This window comes from Petromyzon marinus, chromosome 45, assembly GCF_048934315.1.
Source record: "Petromyzon marinus isolate PM22_M1 ecotype Great Lakes invasive population chromosome 45, UKy_Petmar_22M1.pri1.0, whole genome shotgun sequence".
In the NCBI taxonomy this organism is placed as follows: domain Eukaryota; kingdom Metazoa; phylum Chordata; class Hyperoartia; order Petromyzontiformes; family Petromyzontidae; genus Petromyzon; species Petromyzon marinus.
The window spans coordinates 6,596,150-6,610,215 of record NC_133711.1 but is presented as its reverse complement, the minus strand read 5'-3'; the positions used below and the strand labels follow the sequence as shown (position 1 = coordinate 6,610,215).

The following is a 14,066-nucleotide window of genomic DNA, read 5'->3' as shown; positions in this document are numbered from 1 at the left end:
GGGTTTGTAGCGCAGCGCAGCTAACCGCTACACTCGACCAACGCACACGCGCCTACAACTGTTCCATTGCCATGTTTGTAATATATATTTTTAAAATGTCAATAACATCTCAGCCCATAAGCCTATGGAGCCTTCTGAACCAAATCTTTCTGCCAGCAGAGAGATTGTTTAAACAGCAACAGCATCAACAGCAGCAGCAGCAACAGCAACCCTCCTTCCGTTTCCACTCCACCGAGACTCATCGGCAGGGCCGAGTCGAGCGAACGAACGCCCCCTGCCCTCGTCCTGCTAGCTGTACTCCCACCACCACCTCTGTAAGCAGCCAATTCAGTCACCTACAGCGACTACAGGTGGTCTCTCGGTGCAGCGCAGGGACACTGCTGAGTTGCGTGGACTGCCGGGGGATGATGGTGATGATGGTGATTATCTGCGCTTGGTTCAAATGTACCCAACCACGCTTGACCCCTGTCAACGATGACCCCTCCCAACCCCCCTCCCCTCGTCCCCCCCACCACCAGTCCCCCGTCCGCCCCACCAGACCGGCTTGACTAGGGGCGGCTTGCTGCCAAGGTCGAGTTGGTATGGCCCGTGGCCTCATATAGAAGGGGGGAGCCGGTGTCTTTGCTATTGAGCATTCACAGAAGAGAGATACCGGTGCAGACAGAGACACGCAGAACGACAGAGGCTTGCCTCGTGGGTTTATATATCAGACGCATAGACTCACATATATAGATTTATACATAGATTCACATATATAGATTCATACATAGACTCACATATATAGACTCACACATAGACTCACATATATAGACTCACACATAGACTAACACATAGACTCACACATAGACACACATATATAGACTCACGCATAGACACATATAGATTCACACGTAGACTCACACGTAGATAGACTCACACTTAGACTCACATATATAGACTCACACGTAGACTCACACATAGACTCACATATATAGACTCGCACATAGACTCACATATATAGACTCACACATAGACTCACATATATAGACTCACACGTAGATAGACTCACACATAGACACGCAGATTTTGACTCACCAGACATACGGTATCGAGACTTACCCATATACAGATGTGTACATACATAACTACGCTCACGCATAGGTACGCCTACACTGTGTACACAGACTCACACGTAGACAACACACGGGTATGTACACGTGACGTTTTAGACACAAAGACACACACGTAGACATAAAGGCACGCACCCAAAACGCATAGGTCCACCTCTACAAAGGCTGTCCTCATAGCCTCCCCCCCATAGACACACACACGCATAGGTGCGTACACACACACACACATGTGGACACACTCTCGCAGTGTACAAGGGACACACAAACTCACCTGTTGACACGACACCATGGAGGCTGTTTGCAGTGACAGGTAAGCGAGGCGGGGGGAGGTTTTTTGCGTGTGTGTGTGTCTTTCATTCTTTCTTGGAACGCTCTCGCCCTCCCTCCGCTGGCATCCACGTCACGCAGTGCGCCGTGACACGCTCGTTTGGTCTATCTACTGCTGGATGAGGGCCTACCCCACGCGGTTGGTCAGTGTGCGCGCGTCTCGCACACCTCCTGTGCATGCCACAGTGCCGGCATTCATCGTTGCTTGTACTCGCAAATAGCACTTGCCCCCAACAGCCTGTTAAGGCTATACGGGGGGAGTCGCGTAGGTATAACAATAATAATAGACGTTTCGGGCGCAACACAAGCGTCCGCCATCCGGGTGGGACAACCACAGCAGGAAACAATTGCCGAAGTGGGCAAATTGCTGAAGTGAACAAAATTTGTTCTTGCTGTGGTTGCCCCACCTGATGACGGACGCTTGTGTTGCGCCCGAAACGTCACGTGATTAAAATAAGAAAGAAAGAACCAAAGAGTATGGATTCCTGCAGTCACGAAAACTTCAAATCAAGATTAGACGGGGAAGCTTTGTTTTTGTTGTTGTTGTTGGGGTGGTGGTGGTGGTGGTTATTTGACGGAATGAACAACCGGGTCGAGTTGAGTGGAGTGAGTTTCGGGGACTTGGTTAAAGAACCGGTTCTGGATCTCAGTCGCCACTGACGTTAGCCGTGTCCCGGACTCAACCGGTATGCGAATCCGTGGTATTTAAACGGTGTAGATAAAATGCGGCCCATTGCCAACAGCATACCGTGTCAACCCATGCGGCTTAGCCCGTATTTTTGTACAGAGAAATTGAGTTTTCAGATCCAGACGGCGTACGGCCGATTGAATACGTGGCAAAACAACTTGCGTCTATTTTTTTTGTGTTTATGCCTTGTGATGGGACCTTTGTAGGATTAACTTTGAGATTATTAAGGGGCACTGGGTCTGACAGGTATAGCAACGTGTCATCAGTCTCACGCACACACACACACTCTCACACTGCTCGGGAGAATTGGACATTCGACAGTGGCCGGAGTTGAACTCAGCCCGTGGCCGCTACGGCTGTGAGCTTGCAGGTAGGCAGACATCCAGACAACACGTGGGCAGCTACAGGGCTCGGAAACCTGCGGATCCGGAGCCGCATGCGGTGACTCTTTGGGTGCCCCCTTGCGGCTCTTTGGCTGCCCCCTTGCGGCTCTTTGGCTGCCCCCTTGTGACTCTTTGGCTGCCCCCTTGTGACTCTTTGGCTGCCCCCTTGTGACTCTTTGGCTGCCCCCTTGTGGCTCTTTGGGTGCCCCCTTGCGGCTCTTTGGCTGCCCCCTTGCGGCTCTTTGGCTGCCCCCTTGCGGCTCTTTGGCTGCCCCCTTGTGACTCTTTGGCTGCCCCCTTGTGACTCTTTGGCTGCCCCCTTGTGGCTCTTTGGCTGCCCCCTTGTGACTCTTTGGCTGCCCCCTTGTGACTCTTTGGCTGCCCCCTTGAGGCTCTTTGGCTGCCCCCTTGTGACTCTTTGGCTGCCCCCTCGTGACTCTTTGGCTGCCCCCTTGTGACTCTTTGGCTGTCCCTTTGTGACTCTTTGGCTGCCCCCTTGCGGCTCTTTGGCTGCCCCCTTGCGACTCTTTGGCTGCCCCCTTGTGACTCTTTTACTGCCCCCTTGCGACTCTTTGGCTGCCCCCTTGTGACTCTTTGGCTGCCCCCTTGTGACTCTTTGGCTGCCCCCTTGTGACTCTTTGGCTGCCCCCTTGTGACTCTTTGGCTGCCCCCTTGTGACTCTTTGGCTGCCCCCTTGCGACTCTTTGGCTGCCCCCTTGCGACTCTTTCGCTGCCCTCTCTGCGGAGCAAAGATAATAGGCAATTGATGAAATATGACATGGAACGGGGGTCACTATGGAATGCCTTGATTAAAACAGAATGTACAACAGTCAAACTGTCTTGTTAAATAAGGGGGGGGGACTAAATAGACGCATAATAAAGGTTTTTTTGGGTTAGATCGCGTAAGCATAAATGTGTCGTAACCCTCCACCACCCGACACGGCGAGTACGGTTTGTCACGTAAACAACGCGCCAATTAGTTACTGCTTCAGCCCACCGGTGTGTTGGGGAGTAAATCCACAACATTCATCAATTTTATCCAGTCTTTGATTTACTCTCCACGTCACATTTCTCAACCCCCCCCCCCACCGCTCGTCACACATCGTCACAAATGGCTGACCCCCCCCCCCCTACCTAGGTGCGTGACGTCATTTATGGACGGCCCCTAAAGTCAGAATGTTTGTCGTTGTCACCTGCTGTTTACCCGCCGTGCCTGTGTTTGTGTGTACAGGTAGCAGCTGCTGTGTGCGATGCAACTATTTTGGTCACAGACAAAAACAAACTAAACTAAAATGTCTTCTTCTTTTGAAAGGTTACCGACCTACCCCCCCCCCCCCCCGATATACAGAACTTTAAAGTGAATGCGTGACACAGACACGCGGCGTGACACAGACACGCGGCGTGACACAGACACGCGGCGTGACACAGACACGCGACGTGACTCTTTGGCACGCGGCGTGACACAGACACGCGGCGTGACACAGACACGCGGCGTGACACAGACACGCGGCGTGACTCTTTGGCACGCAGCGTGACACAGACACGCGGCGTGACACAGACACGCGGCGTGACACAGACACGCGGCGTGACACAGACACGCGGCGTGACACAGACACGCGGCGTGACTCTTTGGCACGCAGCGTGACACAGACACGCGGCGTGACACAGACACGCGGCGTGACACAGACACGCGGCGTGACACAGACACGCTGTGTATCAGCCGGTACCGGTGAAGTGGCCGTGCCCATCACTCTTGTTTCGTCGTTAATATTCCGCACCGCCGATTAGGGGCCGTCCATAAATGACGTCACGCGATTTTGGACGATTTTTTTACCCCCCCCCTCCTCGTCACACGGCGTCACAAAAATTCAGACCCCCCCCTCAAATATGACGTCACAAAGCTCTGCCCCCCCCCCCCAAAAAAAACATTTCCATTTTGAAAATAAAACATGCTTCAAATCGCTTTAAACTATTGTCATTGTAGTGCGTATTTAATGTGGCGCTGCGCTCTGATGTTGTATAGGAGTGTTGTTATAACAATTAGTGTTGTCACAACAATTCTATATTTATAATCTTAGCTCTTTCGATAAAGTCTCGTTGAAGGGAAACAATAAAATAATAAAATATATAAAAACCAATAAAAATTCTCACGACGTTTCGACCATAACACAAACGGTCGTCATCAGGTGAAGAATATGAATTACTGCAGTCACGAAAGCTTAAAATAAAAATTCTATATTTATTTAAAGTTGCGCATTTTGATGTGACGTCACATTTATCAACCACCCCCCCCCCCCCGCTAGGTGCGTGACGTCATTTACGGACGGCCCCTTAGCGCGGGTCAGCCACGTACGGTGCGAAAGAAGTTCAGCGTAACGCGTTCCATGAAATGGGGGGGGGGAGGAGGGGTGGCGGCGCAGAGCAGTGACGCAATTATCGCGTTTAACGCCATGGAACTCGCTTAATCCGAGTTACATTCACGTACCACAGCCATCATCAGCGGCGGGGAATATCCGGACTGGTGCCGGGCACTGCCGCCCCCTCTTCATTAACCCCCATTGACCGGCGTGGTGAAGTATGGTCAAACCACCCCACGTGACTGGCAGGGCGAAGGGAGACCCTGACCGAAAATCGGAATAATCCGATGAGCTATAAAGCTCTTTGTCACAGATGTCCCAGTCGTGCACAGCTGTCCGGCAGAGTAAAGTGACGCCAGGACTTCACAAGTGTAGAGAGTTTGTGTTGTTTAACAAACTTTCGTCTCTCCTCCCATCTCTCCCTACCTCTCCCTTCTTATCTCCCCCCCACCTCCTCCTCTTTCTCTTTTATTTCTTCTCGCCATTCACCTCGCTATCTCTCAATCTCTGTCCCTCTCTCCGGCTTATCTTGTCTCTGTCACTGATCCTTTTATTATCTCTCTCCTCTCCCTCCCCTATATGTCTCTCCCGCTATCGCACTCTCTACCTCTCTTCCTGTCGCTCAACGTGTCTCTCCCTCTCCTTGCTTCTTCCTCATTCGCCTCCCTCCCTCCATCTCTCTCTCGCTCCCTTCTTATTCCATATCTCTGCCCATCTCCCCGCTCCTCCCCATCCCTATCTGCCCATCTCTCCCCATCCCTCTCTGCCCATCTCCCCACTCCTCACCACGCCAATCTCTCTCCACCATCTCCCCTGTTTTTCACTACACCTCCCATCCCCGTCGATCTCCCTGTAACCCCCCACCCCCCCAATAAAAAAAACAGCTTCCGACCTCAGCAACCGCGACTTTGCGGTGCTGCTGCTGCTGATGCCCTCCAATCGCCACCACCAGCAGCAGCACCACCACAACCACCAGCAACAACAGCAGCACCGCCGCAGTCACCGCCGCCGCCGCAGCAATCCGGCAACGCGGAGCTCCACCCGGTGCAGCCCGAGGATGTCTACCACCGCTCGCTGTCGCAGCAGCGGCCGCCGCTGGCCCCGCACGTGCTCGCGTACGTGCTCAAGTGCGCTCGCCTCTGCCGGCCCGACGCGGTGCGCGTGTGCCACGGAGGCGCCGGGGAGCAGCGGCGCGTGCTCGAGGCCATGGCGAGCGCCGGCCTCGTGACCCGCCTGGGCAAATACGACAACTGGTACGAAGGAGCGCGTCGCGATGGGCCTCTCTCCATCGTCGTCGTCATCATCGTCGTCGTCGTCATCGTCGTCGTCATCGTCATCATCGTCGTCATCATCATCGTCGTCATCATCATCGTCGTCATCGTCGTCATCATCGTCGTCATCGTCATCGTCGTCATCATCGTCATCGTCGTCGTCATCATCATCGTCATCGTCGTCATCATCGTCGTCATCGTCATCATCGTCGTCATCAACGTCATCATCATTGTCGTCATCATCATTGTCATCGTCGTTGCGTGAATGCAGTTGCGTGACTCGCTCGTGTTTGGGGGTGAGTGGAGGGGGGCAGGAGGGTGACACAGCTGTCAACCCCTTCTCAGTGCCCCACCTTGTTACTGAGCAATTCCGACCTCATTGGTCACCCCGTGCCCCTTTATAAATCTCAACGTTCATTCTGCAAAGTCCCATCACAAGGGAGAAACATAAACAGACCAAAAATTAGTTTGCCCGCATTCAAACGGCTGTACGCCGTATGGACCTGAAAACTCAATGTCCCTGTACAAGAATACGGTAAGCCGTATGGCCTGACAGGTACGCGTTCCCGAAAGGTATGCACGTATGCCGAACTTGATTTCGCACCGTACGTAGCCAACCGTGCTAATCGGAGGTGCTGTTACCGCCGCCGCTGCTGCTGCTGCTGCTCAACGAAAAAAATCTGCACACATTCGCGCCAGCGCCGACGTTAAATATCCCCCCAACTCACCCATTGTCCACTCCGCCCACGAACCCAGCTGCTGCGGCTGTTATTGTTGTTGTTGATCAATGCGGGTTGTGTGAGATGTCACACGCGCACAGAAACTATTTTTGTTTTTATTTTACCATGTAAGGCCCCCATTGAGCTATTGAGCCCTTCGTCAGAAGCGATCTGGCCACAAATGATAGCTCAACGAAGTGGCCTCATCATCACTTAGAGTACGTAGAGCAGCAGAATACTCTGAACGCGTGATGTTGATTCGAAATGTGTAGGGCCTGGAGAAAAATCCACGCCACCAGAGAGAGAGGCACACGCACTCCAAATATACAGCAGGCTTCAGGGTCGAGAGTGAACCCACGACCTCCTGTATACCAGACGAGGTAGTCAACATCTCCTAGCCACCGTGGCGTGGTGCTGGCCACCCACCCACTCGCGTCGCCGTTGCCGGCCATTCATCGGTGCTCCTCTCTAACAGCAACTTACCCCAACAGTCCGTTAAGGCTAAGCGGCGGGGAGGTTGGGGGAATATCTTTGTTTCTCTCTCTCTCTCTCTCCGTGCCCTCTCCGCAGCTGGCTGGCTCGCACGGACCCGCGCGACGTGGCGCGCGTAGAGAGTCGCACGGTGCTCGTGACGGCAAACCAGCGCGACGCCGTGCCCCTGCCACGCCACGGCCGCCCGTCCCAGCTGGGCCGCTGGATGTCCGAGGCCGACTTCGACAGGGCCCAGCGCGAACGCTTCCCCGGCTGCATGAGAGGTGAGAGGACGCCCGCCGGGGGCGGTCTGCCGCAGTGGCGAGATGTTAACTACCTCGCCTGGTATGCAGGAGGTCGCGGGTTTCCATCCCGACTCTTAAACGCCTGTTGTATATTTGAAGTTTGCGTGTCTCTCTCTCCCCGTGGTCGCGTGGAGTTTTCTCCAGGTCCTCCAGTTCCTCCCCCCCCCCCACCCCTACATTTAGAATCAACGTCACGCGTTTAGATTATTTGTCCGCGATACATTTACCCAGGATGATGAGCCCTCTTTGTTGAGCTATCACGCGTGGTCAGGTCGCGTCTGAAAAAGAGCTATGGATAGCTCAGTGGGGGGCCTGGCCTTGTAAAATAAAAAACGAAATGTTATAAATCACCGAGATGGGATTGCGTACAGCAGCAGCGGCAACATCGCCACCTGCCGTGAGAAACTTGGCAGGACCCTCCTGGAAAAGATACCGTGAGACTCGGCGAGGCTTTACTGGGTAAATTAAACAATACAAATATTTTTTTAATCATTTTACCAACTAAGGCCCCGTTGAGCTACGTGGCTTTTTTTAAGAAGTGACCTGGCCACAAATTATATCTCAACGAAGCGGCTCATCGTGTGGACATTTATAGCAGCCATATATTTTAGATGTGGAGAAACAAACCGGAGGACCCGGAGAAAAATTCACGCGACCACGAGGAGAGAGAGAGACACGCAAACTCCAAATATACAACAGGCGTCAGGGTCGGGTTCGAACCCACGACCTGCTGCATACCAGGCGAGGTAGTTAACATCTCGCCATGGGGGAGAGAGACACGCAAACTCCGAATATACAACAGGCGTCAGTGTCAGGATCGAACCGACGACCGGCTGCATACCAGACGAGGTAGTTAACATCTCATAGCCACCGTGGCACAGTGAGACAGGGACGGACAGAGAGACGCACAGACGAGCGGAATGCTACGACTGTAACAATGGAGAATGTGGACAAGGCACGCTGTTTGGTGTCACGTGCAGTGACTTCGGATGTGGCAGAGGAGAAGAGGTCAAGTTTGGTTGGTTGACTCTCAGGGGGTCAGAGAACCGGGTGAGCTCCCAGTGAGAGGAGTCTATGGTGTCAGCCTGGTCACTGATGACTCGCGGAGAGAGCCAATCACTTACACTGGAGAGTGGGTGAGTGAGCGGGTAGATAGATGAGTGAGTGCGTGGGTGAGTGGGTGGGTAGATGAGTGAGTGAATAAGTGGGTGAGTTAGTGGGTCGGTGAGTGAGTGGGTGAGCAGGTGGATGACTTGAGTCTGTGAGTGAGTGGGTGGGAAACTTACTGATTGGGTGCGTGAGTGGGTGAGTGGATGACTGAGTGAGTGAGCAAGCGGGTGGGTGAGTGGGTGGGTGGGCGTGAGTGCTTGAGTGAGCACGCGTGTAAAAGCACGAGTGTGGTGGTATGCCACCAACTCTCGCAGCAAAGCAAATTGCATGGCTGCACCACCTGGACCCCCAACGTCTCACAATCATCGTCTCGACTGGCCGTACAAAAAACACCCGCGACCATCGCCGCCATCGCCGCGGACGATTCGCGACAGCCAGTCCGGCAACTTTGAACCCTCCCGACGTCTCCCCCCCTCCCACAACCGCCAGGCCGCACCATGTACGTGATGGCGTTCAGCATGGGCCCGCCGGAGTCGCCGCTGGCGCGGCTGGGCGTGCAGGTGACCGACTCGCCCTACGTAGTGGCCAGCATGAGCATCATGACGCGCATGGGCGCCGCCATCACGGAGGTGCTGGGCGACGGCCGCGACTTCGTGCGGTGCCTCCACTCCGTGGGGGTGCCCCTCACCAGCTCCGGTAAGCGCGCGTGCACGCGCGAGCGGGTATACACGCGCGGGTACGCACGGGCACACGGGTACATGCAGACACACACGGGCACACACGGGCACATGGGCACGCGGGCACACACTGACACACACGGCCACGCGGGTACACATGGGTACGTACACAATGTACAGTTGTGTCTAAATAACAATGTCTCTAACCGATGTGTATTGCCTCCTGTGACGTATAGGATCATAGCTGAATACATACAGACGCTCTCATCCAAACTCATCCTCACGTCTCTCTCCCCACGTGTCTCTCCCCATGTGTCCCTCCCCACGTGTCTATCCCCACGTGTCGTTCTGTCTATTCTCTCTCTGCGAGCATCACCCCGTCTGTATCCCATGTCTCCCCAATGTCTTACCCCATGGCTTTCCTCACGTGTCTCTCCCCTTGTTTCTCTTCCCACGTGTCTCTCCCCCCGTGTCTCTCCCCCCGTGTCTCTCCCCCCATGTCTCCCCCCATGTCTTCTCCCCGTGTCTCTCCCCCCATGTCTCCCCCCGTGTCTCTCCCCCCATGTCTCCCCCCATGTCTTCACCCCGTGTCTCTCCCCACATGTCTCTCCCCCCATGTCTCCCCCCGTGTCTCTTCCCCCATGTCTCCCCCCCATGTCTTCTCCCCGTGTCTCTCCCCCCATGTCTCCCCCCGTGTCTCTTCCCCCATGTCTCCCCCCATGTCTTCTCCCCGTGTCTCTCCCCCCATGTCTCCCCCCGTGTCTCTTCCCCCATGTCTCCCCCCATGTCTTCTCCCCGTGTCTCTCCCCCCATGTCTTCTCCCCGTGTCTCTCCCCACAATCCCCTCCCTGCCGCGACCCAGCCTCCCCTGGCCCCGCGTGGCCGTGCAACCCAGAGAAGACGCTGATCGCTCACCTCCCGGCGCGCCGGGAGATCATGTCGTTCGGCAGCGGCTACGGAGGCAACTCCCTCCTGGGCAAGAAGTGCTTCGCCCTGCGCATCGCGTCCAGCCTCGCGCGTGACGAGGGCTGGCTGGCCGAGCACATGCTGGTGAGTACCCCACCCGGCGAAGCGCTCCCCCCACCGTCCCCCCTCGCCCGCCATACCGAGCCGGGTCAGGTCCGATGATGAAGATCGGATTGAGAATATTTACACTGGAGAGGAATCCGATGAGCTGATGAAGCTCCATTTCACAGATGTCCCAGTTGAACAAACAAAAGAGGCGGTGGTGGCATCGCCACGTGCGCCTGTGCCAGGCTGGGTGCACTTTGAAACCACGTGTAGTGTCGAAGGATTGCTGCTGGCAGGAGGTCAGGGGGCAGACCCAGGTGCCCGTGGGTTGACTGACTGAGACGACTACCGGCAGATGCGGCACCTATGCTCCCCACTGTGCCAACTCGCCGCGTTTTATCCGCCCCGGCGCTCCGCTCGTTGTTGCGAGCGTCGCTCCTCCGCCATCCGCTGTTGTTGTTGAGGGCGACTGCCTCCAACTGCCCAGTGGCAGCAGCAGCAGCAGCGTCCTCCACCAGCCTCCACCATAGAGGCCGATCTCGACACCGCTGGCACCGGCCATCGGCAAGTCAACTAACGGGAGCACAGCGTGCGGTCGCTATGAACGCGCGTTGTGTCTGGGGGACGGCCCAGCGTGGGTTGGAACAGGCTGGCGGCAAGCGACGGATGAATTTGGCACGCACGCACGCACGCGGACACACGCCCTCGTCTTCCCCGTCAGATCCTGGGCCTCACGAGCCCCGAGGGGCGCAAGAAGTACATCGCGGCGGCCTTCCCCAGCGCGTGCGGCAAGACCAACCTGGCCATGATGACGCCGTCGCTGCCCGGCTGGAAGGTGGAGTGCGTCGGGGACGACATCGCCTGGATGAAGTTCGACAGCGAAGGTGGGGGAAGGGGGTGGTGGGTGGGTGGGGGAGAGCGGGAGGGAGGAGAGGGAAGGAGAGGGGGAGGGAGGGAGGGGATGGGGGAGAGGGAGGGAGGAGAGGGAAGGAGAGGGGGAGGGAGGGGATGGGGGTGAGGGAGGGAGAAGAGGGAGGAGAGGGAGGGAGGAATAGGATTCCAGAAAAGATCAATACGAGACAGATTCAGACGAGGCTGTAGATACTAAACTACTTTTTTTTATTTTACCAGGTGAGGCCCCAGTGAGCCACGCAGCTCTTTTGCAGAAGCGACCTGGCCACAAATGATGGCTCAACAAAGTGGGATTATCATCATCGTGTGGAAATGTATAGCAGCAGCCAAATACTCTAAAGGCACGTTGTTGATTCTAAATGCGGAGGGCAAAACCGGAGGGAGACACGCAGACTCCAAATATACAGCAGCAGGCGTCAGGGTCGGGATCGAACCCACGACCTCCTGCATACCAGGCGAGGTAGTTAACATCTCCTAGCCACCCTGATGATGATGATGATGAGAGACACCGCAAACTCCAAATAAACTGCAGGTGTCAGGGTCGGGATCGAACCCACGACCTCCTGCATACCAGGCGAGGTAGTTAACATCTCCGCGCGTTAACGTGCCGCCTATCCCGTTTAGTGGGGGGCATAATCGCGAAAACGACAGCGCTCGGATATTTTGCCGCCGCAGAGCGCGGCATTGGCTACATCTTCTGACGGTAAACCCCCCCCCCCAACCCCCCCCCCCCCCCCGTTGCCTCCTCCCCGCAGGTCGCCTGCGCGCCATCAACCCCGAGAACGGCTTCTTCGGGGTGGCGCCCGGCACGTCGGTTCGCACCAACCCCATCGCCATGCGCACCATCCACTCGAACACGGTGTTCACCAACGTGGGCGAGACGCAGGAGGGCGGCGTCTACTGGGAGGGCATCGACGAGGAGCTGCCGCCCGGCGCCACGCTCACCTCGTGGCGCAACCAGACGTGGCGGCCTGGTGAGCACGGCGCGGGGGGGGGGGGGGCAGAGGGGGGGTGGTGAGGGGGGGGGTGATGAAGGCAGAGGGGGGGTGGTGAGCACGGAGCGGGGGGGGGGGAGAGGGGGGGCATGTGGGAGAGTGGGGCACGTGGGGGGGAGAGGGAGCTCAAGGGGAGGCAGGGGGTGCATGCACGGGGGGGGGGAGGGGGGACACAAGGGGGGAAAGGGGGGGGCATGCATGGGAAGGAGAGAAGGGGCACGCAGTGGTGGGGGGAGATGGGGGGATACGCGGGGGGGGGGAGAGAGGGGGCACGGGGGGTGGGTGGGGATGTGCAGGGGGGTGAATGGAGACGCGGGGCTCGGAATGACGAGACGAGGCAGAAGGCCGGGGTGGCGGTACACGGTGTGGGGGGGGGGGTCTCGTAGTAACGAGTTGGGGGGCCGCAAAGGGACTCGAGAGGGAGGAGGGGGGACTCACGGCGCCAACGTGGGGACCCCCCCCCCATCTCTTACCCCCTACCCCAACCACCCCACAGGTGACAAGGAGCCGTGCGCGCATCCCAACTCGCGTTTCTGCACGCCAGCCTGCCAGTGCCCCACTCAGGACCCCGCCTGGGAGGCCCCCGAGGGCGTCCCCATCGACGCCATCATCTTTGGCGGGCGTAGGCCAGCCGGTAGGAGCGCGCGCCGCGTGAGGGGTGTCCATACGGGATGGGTCGCGAGCGTATTGCAGCCAACCTCACGATTCGTTGATTTGTAAAAATAAAAATAGGCGGACAGATTGTGTAAATGAAATGTGTGAATTCTGACTTCCTGGATTGTTATTCTGGCTTCCTGGATCAAAAGTATAACTTCCTGAATTGTTATTCTGGGTTCCTGGATCATAATTATGGCTTCCTGGATCAGAATTATGAATTCCTGGATTGTTATTCTGGCGTCCTGGATCTTGCTCTTGATGCAGTTTCAAGCAAAACGCCGCGTCTCTAATCGCCGCTAAATTTGGCAGTGAGAATTGTCCTCTAACTATACCGGGCGAGTGAACTGAAACGACAACAACAATAATACTGTAGCAGCAATAATAATAATCGGTGCGCTGTTGAACCACCTTGTACATGTCCCAATACATTTGATTAGCTGCGGTGGGTGATGGGATGGTTCTGAATGTCACCAACTTTGGTCGGATCGTTAACGTAGATCTCCGACGTTGATGATGATCTGCGGGCAAGATTACAGATGGGAGTGCGCACATTCTGGGATTAAACCGCACTGCCGAGTGCAGCACTTGCCCTAACAGTCTGTCAAGGCTATACGGGGGATCTTTGTATCTGTGTACCTGTGTGCAATGAACCCGGCGGCCCAAGTTCGATTCCCGCTCACGGCCAACACCGGTGACGATTATCTGAACCGGTCCTGGGCCTCCCCTAGGTCGAGTCAGCCTCAAATGAGTACATCGTGTGCAGCGTGTAAACATCGCCATCGGGGAGACAAAGGAGGCCGGGCGTGGTGCTGGCAACCCGCCCGCTCAGGTTTCCTGGTGCCGGCCTTCACAGGTGCTACTTGCTCACAGCACTTGCCCCAACAAAGTCTGTCAAGGCCCAACGGGGGACCTCTGTCTTTGTTTTGTCCCTGGGGGTGTGCTTGCGGCAGGCGTGCCACTGGTTTTCGAGGCGTTCAGCTGGCAGCACGGAGTGTTCGTCGGCGCAGCCATGAGGTCGGAAGCCACGGCGGCCGCAGAGTACAAAGGTACGGGTTCAATTCTGGGTACTGGCCG

At 56.2% G+C, this 14,066-nt stretch overlaps 1 protein-coding gene across 1 annotated transcript in view; it reads left to right on the top strand.

Annotated features, from left to right (window-relative positions):
- Nucleotides 1-602: 602 nt before the first annotated feature.
- The window catches only part of LOC116952055 (phosphoenolpyruvate carboxykinase [GTP], mitochondrial-like), a 20,752-nt gene continuing 7,288 nt past the window's right edge, over nucleotides 603-14,066 (top strand). Inside the window, exons 1-9 of the mRNA XM_032971067.2 lie at nucleotides 603-1,419; nucleotides 5,749-6,117; nucleotides 7,425-7,609; nucleotides 9,230-9,436; nucleotides 10,280-10,467; nucleotides 11,150-11,312; nucleotides 12,096-12,314; nucleotides 12,832-12,969; nucleotides 13,943-14,038. Of these exons, the coding sequence (XP_032826958.2) occupies nucleotides 1,397-1,419; nucleotides 5,749-6,117; nucleotides 7,425-7,609; nucleotides 9,230-9,436; nucleotides 10,280-10,467; nucleotides 11,150-11,312; nucleotides 12,096-12,314; nucleotides 12,832-12,969; nucleotides 13,943-14,038 (1,588 nt within the window). The 5' untranslated portion in view covers nucleotides 603-1,396. The remainder of the gene's footprint in view (nucleotides 1,420-5,748; nucleotides 6,118-7,424; nucleotides 7,610-9,229; nucleotides 9,437-10,279; nucleotides 10,468-11,149; nucleotides 11,313-12,095; nucleotides 12,315-12,831; nucleotides 12,970-13,942; nucleotides 14,039-14,066) is intronic.